This window comes from Pleurodeles waltl, chromosome 8 (assembly GCF_031143425.1).
Source record: "Pleurodeles waltl isolate 20211129_DDA chromosome 8, aPleWal1.hap1.20221129, whole genome shotgun sequence".
Classification (NCBI taxonomy): Eukaryota; Metazoa; Chordata; class Amphibia; order Caudata; family Salamandridae; genus Pleurodeles; species Pleurodeles waltl.
Window position 1 is genome coordinate 362,687,536 of NC_090447.1, and position 14,833 is coordinate 362,702,368.

At 42.6% G+C, this 14,833-nt stretch overlaps 1 protein-coding gene across 1 annotated transcript in view; it reads left to right on the plus strand.

Moving 5' to 3' along the window:
- DYNLT3 (dynein light chain Tctex-type 3) overlaps positions 1-14,833 on the plus strand; it is a 124,370-nt gene that overhangs the window by 70,992 nt on the left and 38,545 nt on the right. The window contains exon 3 of the mRNA XM_069204242.1: positions 13,955-14,078. Coding sequence (XP_069060343.1) covers positions 13,955-14,078 — 124 coding nt within the window. The remainder of the gene's footprint in view (positions 1-13,954; positions 14,079-14,833) is intronic.

Below are 14,833 nucleotides of genomic sequence, written 5' to 3' on the forward strand. Positions count from 1 at the left end.
TCCTTGTTGTTACCCGCTAAACTTCGCATACAAGACAATACCCGCACTCTTTTCTTCTCCACTCCCGAAGACGCATGGACATGGCTCCATGCAAAAGGACTAGCTGACCCACTACCCCCTAATGACAAAAGTCTACCTCCGAGGGATAAACGCAAACCTCGCAGAAAATATGATAACAAACCTACCCCTGAACAATCGCGAGTTGAACGATCGCTACTGCTACAGTCTACATCGCGTTTCACCAACGCATCACCAACATCCTTATCTGAGCAATCAGAAGCAGATCCTGACCCAGAGTTAAACTCCGACTCTACGGAATCTGCCCGCGGCCCCAACCTCACTCCACGATCAGCAGATGACATTTGTTAAATCTCCGCTCCTGAACATAGGAGGTCGTCTCACCCGCTACTCCTATCTGGATACTCTCGTCGTTTGTCACCACATAATTACTTTTCCTAACTCGTGTGCTCGGCTCGCTGCCGCTCCTGTTCGGCAAGGACACCAACATGTGCAAAATGGGCCGGGTCTAAGACACTCAACCACCCGTAGTCTTGGATCACCCCCGCTCCATATGGACCGTTACCCCAAGATGACAAGTTTAGCTACCCCCCTGTTATTACCACAACTGCACCTGCTGCTCAGCATAGCAGATATTATAGTTGTAGTTGAATGGAACGTTTTACTGTTATATGTATTGACATGTACTATTTGCAGTGCGCCACACCACAATGTAAACCTAAAAGGCAGGTCACACAGTCCAGTAGCTAAGAGGCTAGATGTTATGTATACGTATCAAATTACAAAGAAAATCGGGCTTACGCAACCACAGGCGGTACCCCTCCACATTGACTCACTTAAACTCCTTGGCATCCCAAAATCAGCGTTATACCACACACTATAAAATTCTCACATGGAACGTAAAGGGCATGGCATCCGTAAGCAAAAGGCAACAGATTTATACATACCTCAGGAGGCACCAGATACACATAGCCATGCTGCAAGAAACCCACTTAGATGAGTCCTCGTTGGCATATACCAAAACAAAATGGAAGGGACAATTATATGGGACCACCTCCTCAACATATGCCAGAGGAGTGATAATCTGGATAGCCCCCGGGGTTCCATATACTATGTCCCGCAAACAATGTGACCCAAACGGGCGGTACGTGTTACTAGAGGGTACTTTAGACGGAAGCCCCCTAGCCCTGATAACATTATACACTCCTAATACAAATCAACAAGACTTCCTCAAGGCACTGAGCAGTAGCATGCTCAGTGACCCCGCAACAGATGCCATATGGGGCGGGGACTTTAACTGCGTTCTAGATATCTTGAAAAAACATTCTACCCCTCCACTAACTCACGCCCCAGCTAAACGAGCGTCGCTCGACCTGGCAGATTGGGCTTCTAATAATGGGCTAAACGAAATTTGGAGAACTTCCCATCCCACACTACGTGAGTATTCTTTCAATTCACCAGTACACAAACTTCACACCAGGCTGGATATGTTATTCGCTACACCTAGCATAATCCCAAAGGTAGCTACATCTGGCTACCTAGCCCGTACTATATCAGACCACAACCCACACTACGCCACATTGTTCTGGGGCTATATACATGCCCGTATTCCAACATGGCGCCTGCAACCAGACGCCCTGGCCGACCCCCCTTTTAATACTGAATTGGCCACATGCCTGTCGACCTATTTCTCTCTAAATAAAAACACAACATCAACCCGAGCCACTGAGTGGGATGCCCATAAAGTAGTAATTAGAGGGCACTGCCTGGCAGCATCTGTGGGCATTAAGAAAATGCTTACCACAGAGTTATTAAAATTAGAAGCCAAAATACATAGGGCAGAGATTGAAGTCTCAACAAACAATACCCCACCAGAAACACTAATCTCACTGAAAGCAAAATACAGCGAAACGGATGACAGTCTTAGCAGGCACGACTACAGACACTTCAAAACGAGACAACATGCTGAGGGGGACAGATCGGGCAAACTGCTGGCGTGGCTGGTGCGTCAATCACCGCAATCATCGCCGATAGGGGCTATCAAATTACAAACAGGAATAGTGGTTAACACTCAAGTCGACATTAACAGGGCCTTCTACATATATTATCACACGCTATACCAATCTTCTACCCCCCCCTACAGAAAAACAACTGGCTGAATTTCTGGTTCAGATTCCCCAAAACCCGAATATCGTCAACAACGCTGATATCCTAGACGGCCCCATTACTATTGAGGAGCTTCGCTTGGCCCTCTCTCAGATGGCGCGTGGCAAGACCCCTGGCACAGATGGTCTGCCACCAGAATACTACAACTCACAAAGCACCCACCTATTGCAACCCTTACTAGAGGTGTTTAATGAAGCGCGTAATAGAAAACGGTTACCAGACTCTATGAGGGAAGCACTAATAGTGGTCCTGCCAAAACCAGGACGTGATCCACTGGATGTCAGATCATACAGACCACTCTCTCTCTTGAACACTGATTGCAAACTGCTAGGGAAAATCTTAGCAAATAGATTGCTCCCCCATTTGCCGCACTTAATACACCCCGACCAGTCGGGATTTATCCCGGGTAGAAACACCTTTTTAAATATAAGGCGCCTAATCCGTATCATGCATAATACCACTGACCCAGGTAGTGTGACCGTGTCACTAGATATAGAGAAGGCGTTCGACACGCTAGGTTGGGAATATCTATTCCGCACCCTCAAGGCGTTTGGCTTCCGGAGTGGCTTCATCAACTGGATTGCTACACTATACTCCAAACCAACAGCCCGAGTTAAAACCGGTCAGGTAGTGTCGGAGGCCTTTCCTGTAGACAGAGGAACCAGGCAGGGCTGCCCGCTTTCTCCATTGCTGTTCGCAATAGCTATGGAACCACTCGCAATTAAGCTCAGAGGATGTGCGCATAAATGGGGCATACAGGAGTTTGACGCATATCACATAATATCTTTGTACGCAGATGACGCCCTGATATATTTGCGCAATCACTCTGCCTCCCTGACCGAGGTAATGCGTATACTGAATATGTTTGCTCTTGTCTCTGGCTTGCATGTGAATTGGTCTAAATCCTGTATCTTCCCTCTCACTTGTCTACCCTCTGAACAGCGAGCGTCTCTCCCCATGCATCAACTACCATGGACACACCAGACTTTCAAATATCTGGGTGTTCAAGTATATCACTCTATGTCAGACCTAAGGGAAGGTAACTTAGACAGGCTGCTTCGCTCCACCCGAGGCTCCTTGACATTTTGGAGTTCCTTGCCTTTATCGCCAATGGGCCGGACAGCAATAGTCAAGATGCTAATATTACCGAGATTCTTATACTATTTCTCCGCACTCCCGGTGATCTTGCCGCGCTCGTTCTTCCACAAAGTGCATTCCCTACTGACTGACTTGCTCTGGGGTAGAGACAAACGCAGAGTAGCCCTAACTACCACACAATATTCACAAGAAGAAGGTGGCCTGGGCATGCCGAACCTTGAGCTATATTATGCAGCAGCCCAACTTCAATGGATCACTAAATGGCTCAACGAACCGTCCAATGCAGAGTCTACAGCAATAATGGCTTATACAATCCCAACAACGACATTGACATGTTTACTAGCGGGACCCCCTCATCCACTACATAATACTCCCTTACTGGACTCGGCCAGACAATGCTGGAAGAGATTTGTGCAGGGCAGAATGCAACCCCTGCCCTACTCCCAGTGCCACAGCTGTCGGGCATCCACGCCCTATCCTCCCACCATTATGTACGGGTGGTTAATACCCTGAACATAGGAGACTTCTATTATGACTCCAGAGCAATCAAGTTTGCAGACCTGGTGGCTACGGAGGTAATGCAACCGGGAGCCTTTCTGACATTCAATGCCATAACTAATCTCCTACGTAACATATGGGGCTGCGGTCACAACGAACCAAACGAATCCCTCCTACTCACTGCAATACTCTCTATGGGCGACACAAAACGTGCTGTTACCAAACTATACAAAATACTTCTAGCAAGAAGCTGCAAGGCCCTAACCCAGGTCAAGCATCGCTGGGACACCGTCCTTCCCGCACCAATTGCACAAAAATCCTGGGACACAGCCCTTATCTCGATCAAGTCCGTATCTCGTAACTCCAGACTAAGATACACGCAATTTAATTATGCCCATCAAGCATATCTCTCCCCAGCTCGTATTCATAAAATATACCCAGGCGCTAACTCCATATGTCCAAGATGCGCTACCCCTGCAGCAACTTTCTACCATATGGTCTGGGAATGCCAAGCGATCAACACTGGCTGGAACCGCGTCGTTGCTACAACCGCAGACGTGATAGACCAGTTGCTGACCCCTACTCCAGAATCCTGCCTGCTTAATATACGCCACCGCACAAAAGGAGATAAACACATTCACAAGTTTGTAGATTGGGCATTCGTGACATATAAACGCCTGATAGCTACACACTGCAAAGCCCCAAACACCCCTCCCCACTCCCTCTGGCTACGAGACCTACATGATTACACATTGGCGGAATCTCAAACACTAAGGCAATTACAACATAGAGGTCAGACACAAGGCGGGATTGAAAGTTGGGACCTTTTTGTAGTTAGAATTGAATCCAGGGATGACAAATATCCACCATGAGATAGCCCCTTTAATACTCTTGGGATACGCTATTATTAAAATTATTCATAGCAATTGAGTTTGTCGAAAACAGATCCATTCAACTGCACTGCCATGCCTAGCCCATAACCCATCTACCCGTCAGCCCCCCCCTTGATACTGATATCCCTCCACACCAAAACTCACACATAGAAACGTAGCCGTTAGTGCCTGTATAGACATATGCTCCCACTATTATATTTGACGCCAACATATATATTTAAGAATAATAACCATCATGTCAAGTGTTACTAGTTATATAAAGTTTATTGAAAGCCAGTACACTAAAATACAGCTGTGTTGTACAGTGAAATGTACAAAAGTTAAGAAAAGCACACGGAGGGAAGCTGGGTATTCTCTCACCAAGTCATATGTAATGTACTGCTACTCTTGTACCTTGTTTTGTATTAAGTTTAATAAACAGATTTAAAAAAAATATATATACAATAGCTTTGTCATAATTACCCTCCTCGGAATAAGTCAGCATACAGGATCAATCTTCATCTTCAGGACATCAGTTAGATCGCCGTCAGTTTACTTCATCTAAGGGACAGGGGACACTTCCCTCATAAGGAGGAGAAGTGTAAAGGGGCAGTCTATGGATGAAGATGGTTTTGTCTAAGTCTCAAATCACCAAACAGAGTGACAGAGTTTCTGGATGCAATCAATATCATTCCCTACCTAATTCCCCGACTGTTCTGTGTCATGAGTTTTTATCCCTTTTTCACAATACATTCCCCCAAAATTCTATTGGATAATAGCTATACCCCACTATCTTTAGCCTATCAAATTATACCTTAGGTAATCCAAATTGTCACCCCACGATAATTTATAACGCTTTGATTGGTCTTCATAATTGACGTCTTCGTAGGTGGCACATCCGGGGTTACTTCATCCTTTGGCACGTTCTTCAGGTCAAAAGTTCTCTTTTCCATGGTTAAACGTCCTTGAATATTTTTACATTTGTTCCAAACGTATAAAACTTATACTAAGGCAGCTAGCATGCGGATGGGAACAGGATGAATTAGCAACATAAAACAAAGAAAAGGAACAAATGTTGGATCATGGCCTTTTACGAGTCAGCACACTGGAAAACAGAAAATATGCTTTAATATGAGAGCTACACAGCTAAAACTTCAACTCACGCTAATTTAAGGCCTATAGAATTTTCAATATAATATAGCAAATACTAATATAAGTTTGGTTAATCATATCATAAACAAGTTTACTCATTATTGTCATTAATTCAGTTTATCATAGTTGTAATTCAAATTCACGTTAACTGGGATGAGCAGACTTATCTTGGAGCCTGAACAAGAGCAGGCCTTGGTCCATCCTTCTTAAAATTAATCCCAGGTTAGACTAGTAATATGGTATAATCTTATCATGAGCCGCTCCAGCTCTCTTTGTTTTTCATTTTTTTAATTTTCCTATTAGTATTTCTTTTTTCTCTTTTTTGCTTTAAGTGACTGCTGTCACATGATGTCATTCGAATACTTTGTTTGTTCTGGGTTGACCATCTCAGTATATGTCGACCATTGTATTTTTATTTTCTGATGCATGTTATGTGCATTGATCATGTTTCCCTATTACCTACATTTTGTTTATCTTGTTACGACCCTCTGACTGAAAAATAAATAAAACATTAAAAAATAAAAAATAAAAAAAGGTCATTTCATATGGGCTTTTTGAACACACTAACAAACCAAACTTGGAATATTGATTTCTGGGGTGCCATTTCATAAATCACGTCAATGAATTTTGCTTCATTGGAGAGGCTTTCTCCACCAGCTGAGCTCATATATACTTCCTGAGGGATCAACCGAAAGATGCTTAGGTTCGTAAATTGGCTGGGGTGACAAATTAGCACTTTTCCGGTACTGTAGAAAATCTGCCTACCATCACCCCAAGGAACATCTCAGCTAAATGGCACATCTTTGCTATCGCCCCCTAAATCATTGAAAAAACAATGACAGATTAGGCAGTAGCAATATTCCAGTGATCCCATCACATTATCTGTTGTCAAAGAAAATAGAGATGCCCTTGCACACTTACAGATGGTTGGTAATATATAAACGACTAGAGAAACCTGCCCTGAATATTCATATTTTTCTGGCCATCTCTGGACGATCTCCAACTAAATTTACTGTGCCACCTGTTTCTAATTCCTTTATTAGCACATACCTAGATGTTGTTCAAAAAGCTCTTTGCTGTTCACATCATTCTTTCTTGGTGATCCTGAACTAGAAAACTGTACGTTGGAAAGATCATCATACATGTGGTGGATGTTGTAGCGTACACTGAAAGCCTTTTGGCGGAGGGACCTTCCAGAAAAGGTTTCCCACAACAAAGCTGGTTGAGGCTCCATGATTGAGGCCCCATTGGTGCATACATGGTGCTTCTCCCACCTCTGGATGGGGTGGATGTACCACAAGTTTGGTGCATGGGTTACCATCTGCTTCATAATTAACATCCCATCTATGTAGGACCCAGTGGGGTAGCAAAACTTGAGGAGGGCCTGAAAGGTACATGGAGATCCCTTCCGGACACAGGCAGGAGCTGTCAGGCCAGAGTACTGTGCTGAAGGGGACCCCTGGAGGTCCTCGCCCCCCCGCACCCTTAAGGCCTATGTTACGACACTGGTAGGACCGTTTCTGAAGGAGCAAATAAGCAGAAATCTGACGACACCAGTGACTACAGCTTACGTCAGCACGTCTTCATGTTTTCCTTGTGCCATGCTGGAGACGTGCTGTTTTTGTGAACACCATGTACATATGAATTAGAATAGACGTTTTAAATACAAATGCTATTTAAAGCAGTAGATGTACGAAGTACAGAAGTAGCCTTGGGGTAGGAAAAATAATGAATTTGACGTTCACATTTTAAATGTTTACCATCTTGTACAATGATACTCTTTGTCAAGAGCTGTTTGTTACACACAGCTGACATTTCGCTTTTCTGAAAGAGTGACGCTCGCTTTGAGCGTGGGTTTAGTTCGGCTGTTTGTGGTCAGGAACAGACTTTCCAAACATTTCGAAGCTGAATACGATGTTTGTCCTTTATCAGTTAGGGGTGGGTATATGCTTTACATTTTTCTTTGTATATACTCTAAACTTTGATTATGCTTGTGTGCTTGTTCTATCCAATAAAAATAGAGCCTGTGTACAGATTATCAAACCAGGTCATTGTTGTGTTCTTCCCTCCTGCCCCGAAAGCTATTTCATCAGAAAGACAGTTAAGTGTGCTGAGCATCCACTGCAGAGGGTGTAGGACCTACGGTCTGTAGTTTAGAATCCCCGTAGAGCTGGCTCGGGCTTTCAGTTGTACTAGCTGAGAACACCGTCTATTTAAGCTACAGATCACTTTATTATATAGACGGTACTAGTATGTTTATTCACGTTGGTATCTTATTTTTAAGCTCTATAAATGCATGGTCTATGTGAAAGATTGTTACTGGTAATACGTGCATACTACTTTTTATCATTATTTACTATCCATTCCCTACGTCATCGCAACTGTTTAATGTAAAGTAATTCGACAGTTGTGGCGTAGCATGTCATCCCACTTTACATCCTCACAATTATCAAGGTGAAAAAGGCGTGTTACTGAGAATAGAATACAAAATTATTTCTTTTGTGCTGACTTAACCATCACAAAATACTCTGCTCGCACAGTGACACTGATTAGGAGAGTAATCTCTACCTACCACTCGGTATATCCAATGCTTGATGATGCACAGATGTCCCCCAGTCTGAAGAAAATGACCAAAGCACACATTATTGCTCCTACAGCAGCACTTTTCAAAACAGAACACAGTCTTTTTTTTAAAACAAAGTTTTGTTCCAAACTTAACCGGTTTGCTGCTTAAAGCAGAATTTTGTTATTTTCACACTCTTATAGATGGGCCTGCAGGTTTACGGTTGTATGGCACACAACTCAGAAAGGTGTTCTTAAGATAGGCCATCCTTTATAGTACGTTTTCTAAAATCATAATGATGCCATACGAAGAGTAACTTTATAAGGGCATAAAATTCAGTGATGACTGACAGTATACTTTTAAGTATGATAAGGAGTATGTTACTCCATGTAATACATCAGCACACCATTACTCTTTCCCTAAAACCATATAAAGTATCCGGCTCCTTAATAAAGCTATCATCTGTTGTCTGATATGTAGAACGAATGCAAAATATGTACCATGACAGGGTTATTTGTTGCAAACATATTTTAAGCAGTTTAAAGTAATTGACTTTCAATACCCCCTATCGGTTAGATCAGGAGACCTAATGCAGATAGATATTTGCATCCTTCTAGTAAAAAAATGAACAATGCAATACATGAACATACTTCCACAGTGTTCTAACTTTGGCAGAAGGCATTGTGTTCACAAATCATATGCAGGACTATATAACCGTAAAGTAGTGATATCATTTTCATAGTAAAGGTGACAACTGAAGCCTCAAGTAGACCTCAATAAGAAAATGATATATGTTTTTATAGGATTATTGCATGCGTCCTAATTGTTTTCTTCATGCACATCTAGTATATTGGTAATTTTGACTTCGTATCAGGGACTTCATGGTGCAGCCTTGCCTCCTCTAAGGCTCCACATTCTGCCCCTTGGCTCTCTCAACGTGGCACACTAATTTATCAGTGTTCATGAAAACACAACTTTAATGTTTGGTGTCTGGAGGGATGGTGGAGCTGTAACAGCTGTTGAGGGATGTTGGTCTGATGTTGTTTAGTGCTTTGTATGTATGTGTGAGGAGTTTGAAATGAGTGTGTTTATATATGGGAAGCCCGTGGACTTCTCGGAGGTGTGATGTGATCGTGGTGCAGCAAGGTAGGTTTAGGACAAGTCTTGCAGCTTCCGTTCTGGATGTTAAGGAGTCTGTTCAGGAGCTGTTTTTCTGATTCCTGCATAGTGTGTGTTTCTGTAATCAAGGCTGCTGGAAATGAGTGCATGCATGACTGTTTTCCTGGTGTTCTCTGGTCCTAATCTGCAGATGTTTCAGAGGATCCTCGGGATGTGGAAACGGGTGAAGGCCATAGAGGTGACTTGGGCTATCATATTGAGTTTGTAATCTAAGATGATACTTAGGTTTGTATCTTGAGGGGTGGGGGTGGGGGTGGGGGTGGGAGTAGGTCCTAGGTTTGCAGACCGCCAAGTTGAGTCCTACTGATAATTTTTCCTTCTGAAAATCACAATTTGGGTCTTGTCCCAATTGAATTTCAGGAAGTTCAACCGCATCAATATGGTACTGCTGCTGTGGTGACCCAGATACTGTTGAAGGAGAAGAAGACAGGGTTGAGGGTTTGTCCAGAAGTGTGCATGCCCAGTGACATATTGTACCAGTTTGAGGTTTCCTAGGCTTTAGAGAAATGCACCTGAATTGAAGTTGGTTTAGTCTTCCAGGTGGAAATTTAATTCACATGGAAAGATGTAGGCTTTGGAGTCGAAGGTTGGAGGAGGGGGGCAAAGAAGGCTGCAATGTTTTTGGTAAACTTTGTTTGTGGTCCTGGCAGTCAGTAAATCAGGGTTCTGTTCAGGGTGAAGTTAGCATCGATTCAGAGTTTGAAATTCTGGTATTTCATAAAGAGGGCCATGTTCTCTGGGACTCTGGTGCAGTTTATGGTCTTCTGGAAAATGTTACTTCTCCTCTGAGCTTCTGTTGGTGATTCTGTTGTGCAATCTTGAATCTTGCTGGGTCGGGCACAGCAATGTCAGGCGATGTTGGGAATTGTCATACAGGTAAGCCATGTCTCCCTAAGGAAGAGGCTATCTGGAGCATTGTTGTCAAGTAGGTCTCAGATTTCCGTGGTGTCCTTGGTGAGCGACCAGATGTTGAGGAGCATGCATGATAGTATATCTTGGTGTGTGTGTTTGATAGTGGTAGTGGGTGGCTTGCTGGGTGTAGGCTGGTTGTGAGTGCTTGTGTGGTGGGTGAATAATTACATATGAAGTGGCAGTGGATGCAAGAGAATGCTCCTTCTCATGGTCTGGTGCAGCAGGGCAGCAGCTTGGAGATTGGCATCTAGGGTTGAGAGACCAGATGAACGCTGCTGAGTACCACTGGGTAAGCGGTTGGACCGTGGTTCGTAGTGCTGAGTGCAACCCAGGTGCAGATTGGCACAGATGGCTTGCCTTTGGCTCGCTGTGGCATGTCAGCGCTGAAGCCACCATTATGTAGGTCCTGGATGGAGGGGAGCAGAACAGAGGGGCGGGGAGCGGGGCTTAGCTGAAGTGCCTGTAGAAGCAGGTGAGGCACGGGAGGAGGAGATAGGGATCACATTAGACAGGGTCACAGGAGGTTGGAAAAGGGATGCAAGGAGTGCACAAAGAAGAAGGAGAAAGGAGTCACAAGAGATAGCAGAAAACCTTACAAAAATGGCACAATGGTAACAAGACAAGAAAAAGAGCACAAGGCAAAATGCACAAAGAGATTACACAAAAAGGCAACAGAGGGAAAAGCGCATAAGTAAAAAGAGATAGCACAAAGATGATGAGACAAAAGAGCATAAAGCAAAAAAGGCACAAAGAGAGCACAAAAGCTAACAGAGACAGCACAGGAGGAAGTGAGAGGCACCAGAGGTGCGAGAGAGAGAGCAACAGAGAGCAAGCGAGACAGAGATTGAGGGGGAGAGTGAGAGGGCAGGAGAGCAAGGTGGGTGCCTTGAGGCACAGGAACTGGGTCAGAATGGGCCTTGACCTGTTGGTGGGCTAGTCACAGGTAAATCCAGAGGGGGCTGGGCCTGAGCACCTGCTTAATGGCTGATTCACGTTGCAGTCACCATTAAGTAGATCCTGCTTAAACCAATCTGTGTTAGTGGAACCTTGGAGTTTTCTGAGGAGGAGTTGTCAGGTTGTTAATATAGTGATTGAGAGAGCGTAACCTATCTGTGCCGTTATGCCTCTTAAAGCGTGACATGAAAGGGTGGTTGTTTTTCTGCTTAATGAAAGGAATTTTCTTTTAACATGTGCGCTGTAAAATATATGAGACACGTCCTCAGGTGACTGCAATGTGTCACGTATGCTGTATTTCATAAACGTTTGAAAGAATGTTTATGTTACAGTCTTTTTGAAATATTATTCTTTATCATTTTTATATATTTGACATAAGAGATGTATAGAATGAATTTAACATGAAAGAGTATTCACGTTCAATTAGTTTGGCCAGAGTGGGGGCTCATATATTTTTTTGTGTTTTAACCTTCAATGAGTAGTTTGCCTTTTAAATGGTTTTCTAAAGCTGCAGGTGTCAGGATCCGAGACAGAGTTAATAGGGAGCTCATTGTTTGAGATGATAAGAAAATACCAGCGGAATGCTTATTGAGGATGTGAGGAGTATCCTGATCTGGCAGCTGTAACTCTTGTGAAATTTCAGGGCGTGAGGGTGTACCAAGGTCGATTCCAAAAGCCCATACACTGCATAGATATGACTCTCTTGAACTTTAATTTCCATTTGGCTACTTGCCGCCATGCCTCTCTTGATAGAATCTTCTACAGAAGTTCTGTTGTTCTGAATACTTTCCTTTCTTGAACATATGGAATATTAACACAATTTGTTTTTTTAGATCAAATGATTAGGCAGTAAAAATTTGATTCGAACTCCATGCATCAGTTTTTTTTCCTTATATTCTCCATTATCCTTGTTGAATTACATGTTAGTTAAATTTCATATTATACGACATTTTGATTCACCTTTGGTTATTCTGTACATTTATACTATGATTTTGAGACTCATATATGTAAGTTTAACTTTGAGTCTAAATACAGCCTTTTGAACTATGAGCTGGTTTCTGGAATTGAACGTGTGACTATCAAGTTACACCGGAATAGATTTAAATAATTTGATGCATTGACTCCTCACCCTTCGGAACAGAGAAGAAAAATTCACCAGACCCTGGAATCTAAAATTAGGACCCTGAGGTGAAGCATAATTTTTTAATACCTCCTACACCTCACATTTTGTGCCACACTTTCTTTGGACGTTATTGAAATCCTTGCACCATTGATTTCATCACCTTTTGATGTGGTGTTACTTTGAAACTTTTGGAAAATAAAGTGAGTTTTAATAACATGCTACCAGTCCAATAAAATAAACATGTATGTGAAATTGTAATGACAGTGCTACATTTGGTGCCTTTTGTCCTTAGCTTAGGGAAATGTTATAGTTTGTAGAGCTTGGTAGGAGTAACTTCGCAGTTTGGTAAGCATGTTTCCAAACACTGCCTTCTTGTGGATGTGTGCCCCACGCCTTGCATAGTCCACATTTGCTGATGTACATTTCAGCTTTGCCACTTTTGGGAAAATATAAAGTTTGTGGAGTAGGGTGGGTTTTGAACTGTGTAAAAGCTGCAGTTGCTGTATTAATAAATAGGAATCCCAATTAGAGCAGGTGGAGAGAGTGGTTCAAGAGTTGGTGATATAAGAGGGATGGTTAGAAGCTTTTGTAGAGCCCAGATCACAAACGTATTCCTGGCACCTACTGGCAGTTAAACTTACCTTCCGTATCAAGAATACAAGACGAAGCAGCTAACCCTGCTTTTGTGTTATATAGATGTATTCAACAGTGGCAGCAAGGGACCACGAAAAAGGCATGACCTGGGGCAAATAGCCCGGGTGTTCTCCACTTGTGAATGCCCTGGATGTCAGGGATTGTGCTGGTGCTCCTAGCAGAATTCATGACTTTGTGTGACCTTTCAGCGTCACTGCACGTTCACAGGCTTCACAGCTGGAAGCTGAGGTGACACTTGAGTTGATCTCCATTAATACACATATTATTGCCCATAATGTTCACCAGTGGTATTTGCACTGCATTGTCAGTTTACAAGTTTTCAGCCACTCAAGGAACGTTTTTATAAGGTTGTTATTAAACTCTAAATCTAGCACGAATTAATCCAGTTTCAATGGCTTGATTTCTTTCTATGCTATCGGTAGGGACAGGTGGTTTTGCTGTACACAATACTCTGATTTATTTTGTACATTGCTCAGATGTCACTTTGAGCAAGTCAAGAATCACACTGATAGTTTTGGACATGTAATTGTAAATATATTAATGTAGTATATTCGACTGATGCTCTTTTATTTAAATGCAAGTAATTGTGATTGACAAATTGATTTTGAAGAGTTTAGCATTATCTAAGTTCACCAGCTTTTTTGGGTTTAAGTGGTATATAATGCCGATATTTTCATGACATGCCTTATAAGCGTTGTTGTGTGTGTGTATATATATATATACACACACACTTATGTCTGACATATATGTGCTTTGTTTTTATAGTGTATTGATGTTATCCTTGGCGAAGTAGATTATGATCAGAGCAAAGTCAATATATGGATGGCCAGTGTTGTGGAACAATCTTTAGCACGCCTGGTAAAGCTAGGCAAAGCTTACAAATATATAGGTAAGTCCTAATCGCTATTTTATTTGTTTCAGAACATATTATGGTTATGTGAACAGGACAGGCAAAATAATAGTAACGTTTCAAATGTTTCCATTTGCAAAGGCCTGCATAGGATTAAAATATGCACGTGGTAATTGGTCATGTGCAGGTTACCAGCACAGTACCGTGTTACATTATGCATGACGTTTACAGAATTTGTATGGCCCGAGGTTTGTGGGAAGCTCCAGGTTACTGAGACAGAACGTTACTAAGTCAAGCGACTGTGATTTGACAGAAAAATACCAAATGTAGTTGTTACTAGGAAAGTGGGATGAGATACAGTAGATAGTCATATAGAAGTGAGTTGGTGGCTGCAATATTCTAGTAAGTGCTTGGAGTAACTGTTGTGCCTTCTTCTAAAATGTTCTGTGGAGAGTACAAAGCATCTGGATGTTAACCGAAAATCAAACATGGGGCCTGTGAAGGAAGCCCAGCAAGGGGATGAATGTTAATGTTTGCGGGCAATGCAAAGGAGAAATGAGCAATGTTCTGAATCACTTGGAGTTGTAAATGGGTATATCAAAACTCCTGTGAAGGGGCATTTCTATAACCAAAATGAGGAACAACGATAACAACAGGCCTAGTATGACCTCACAGGGGTCAAACAAGAGGATGATTTCCCAGATAACTCTGAGACTTAAGTAATGGCTTTAACTTGCACTCGGAGTTGGTCGTAAACAAAAGGTTCCTTATAGCTTTAACAGGTGAAGTGTCTT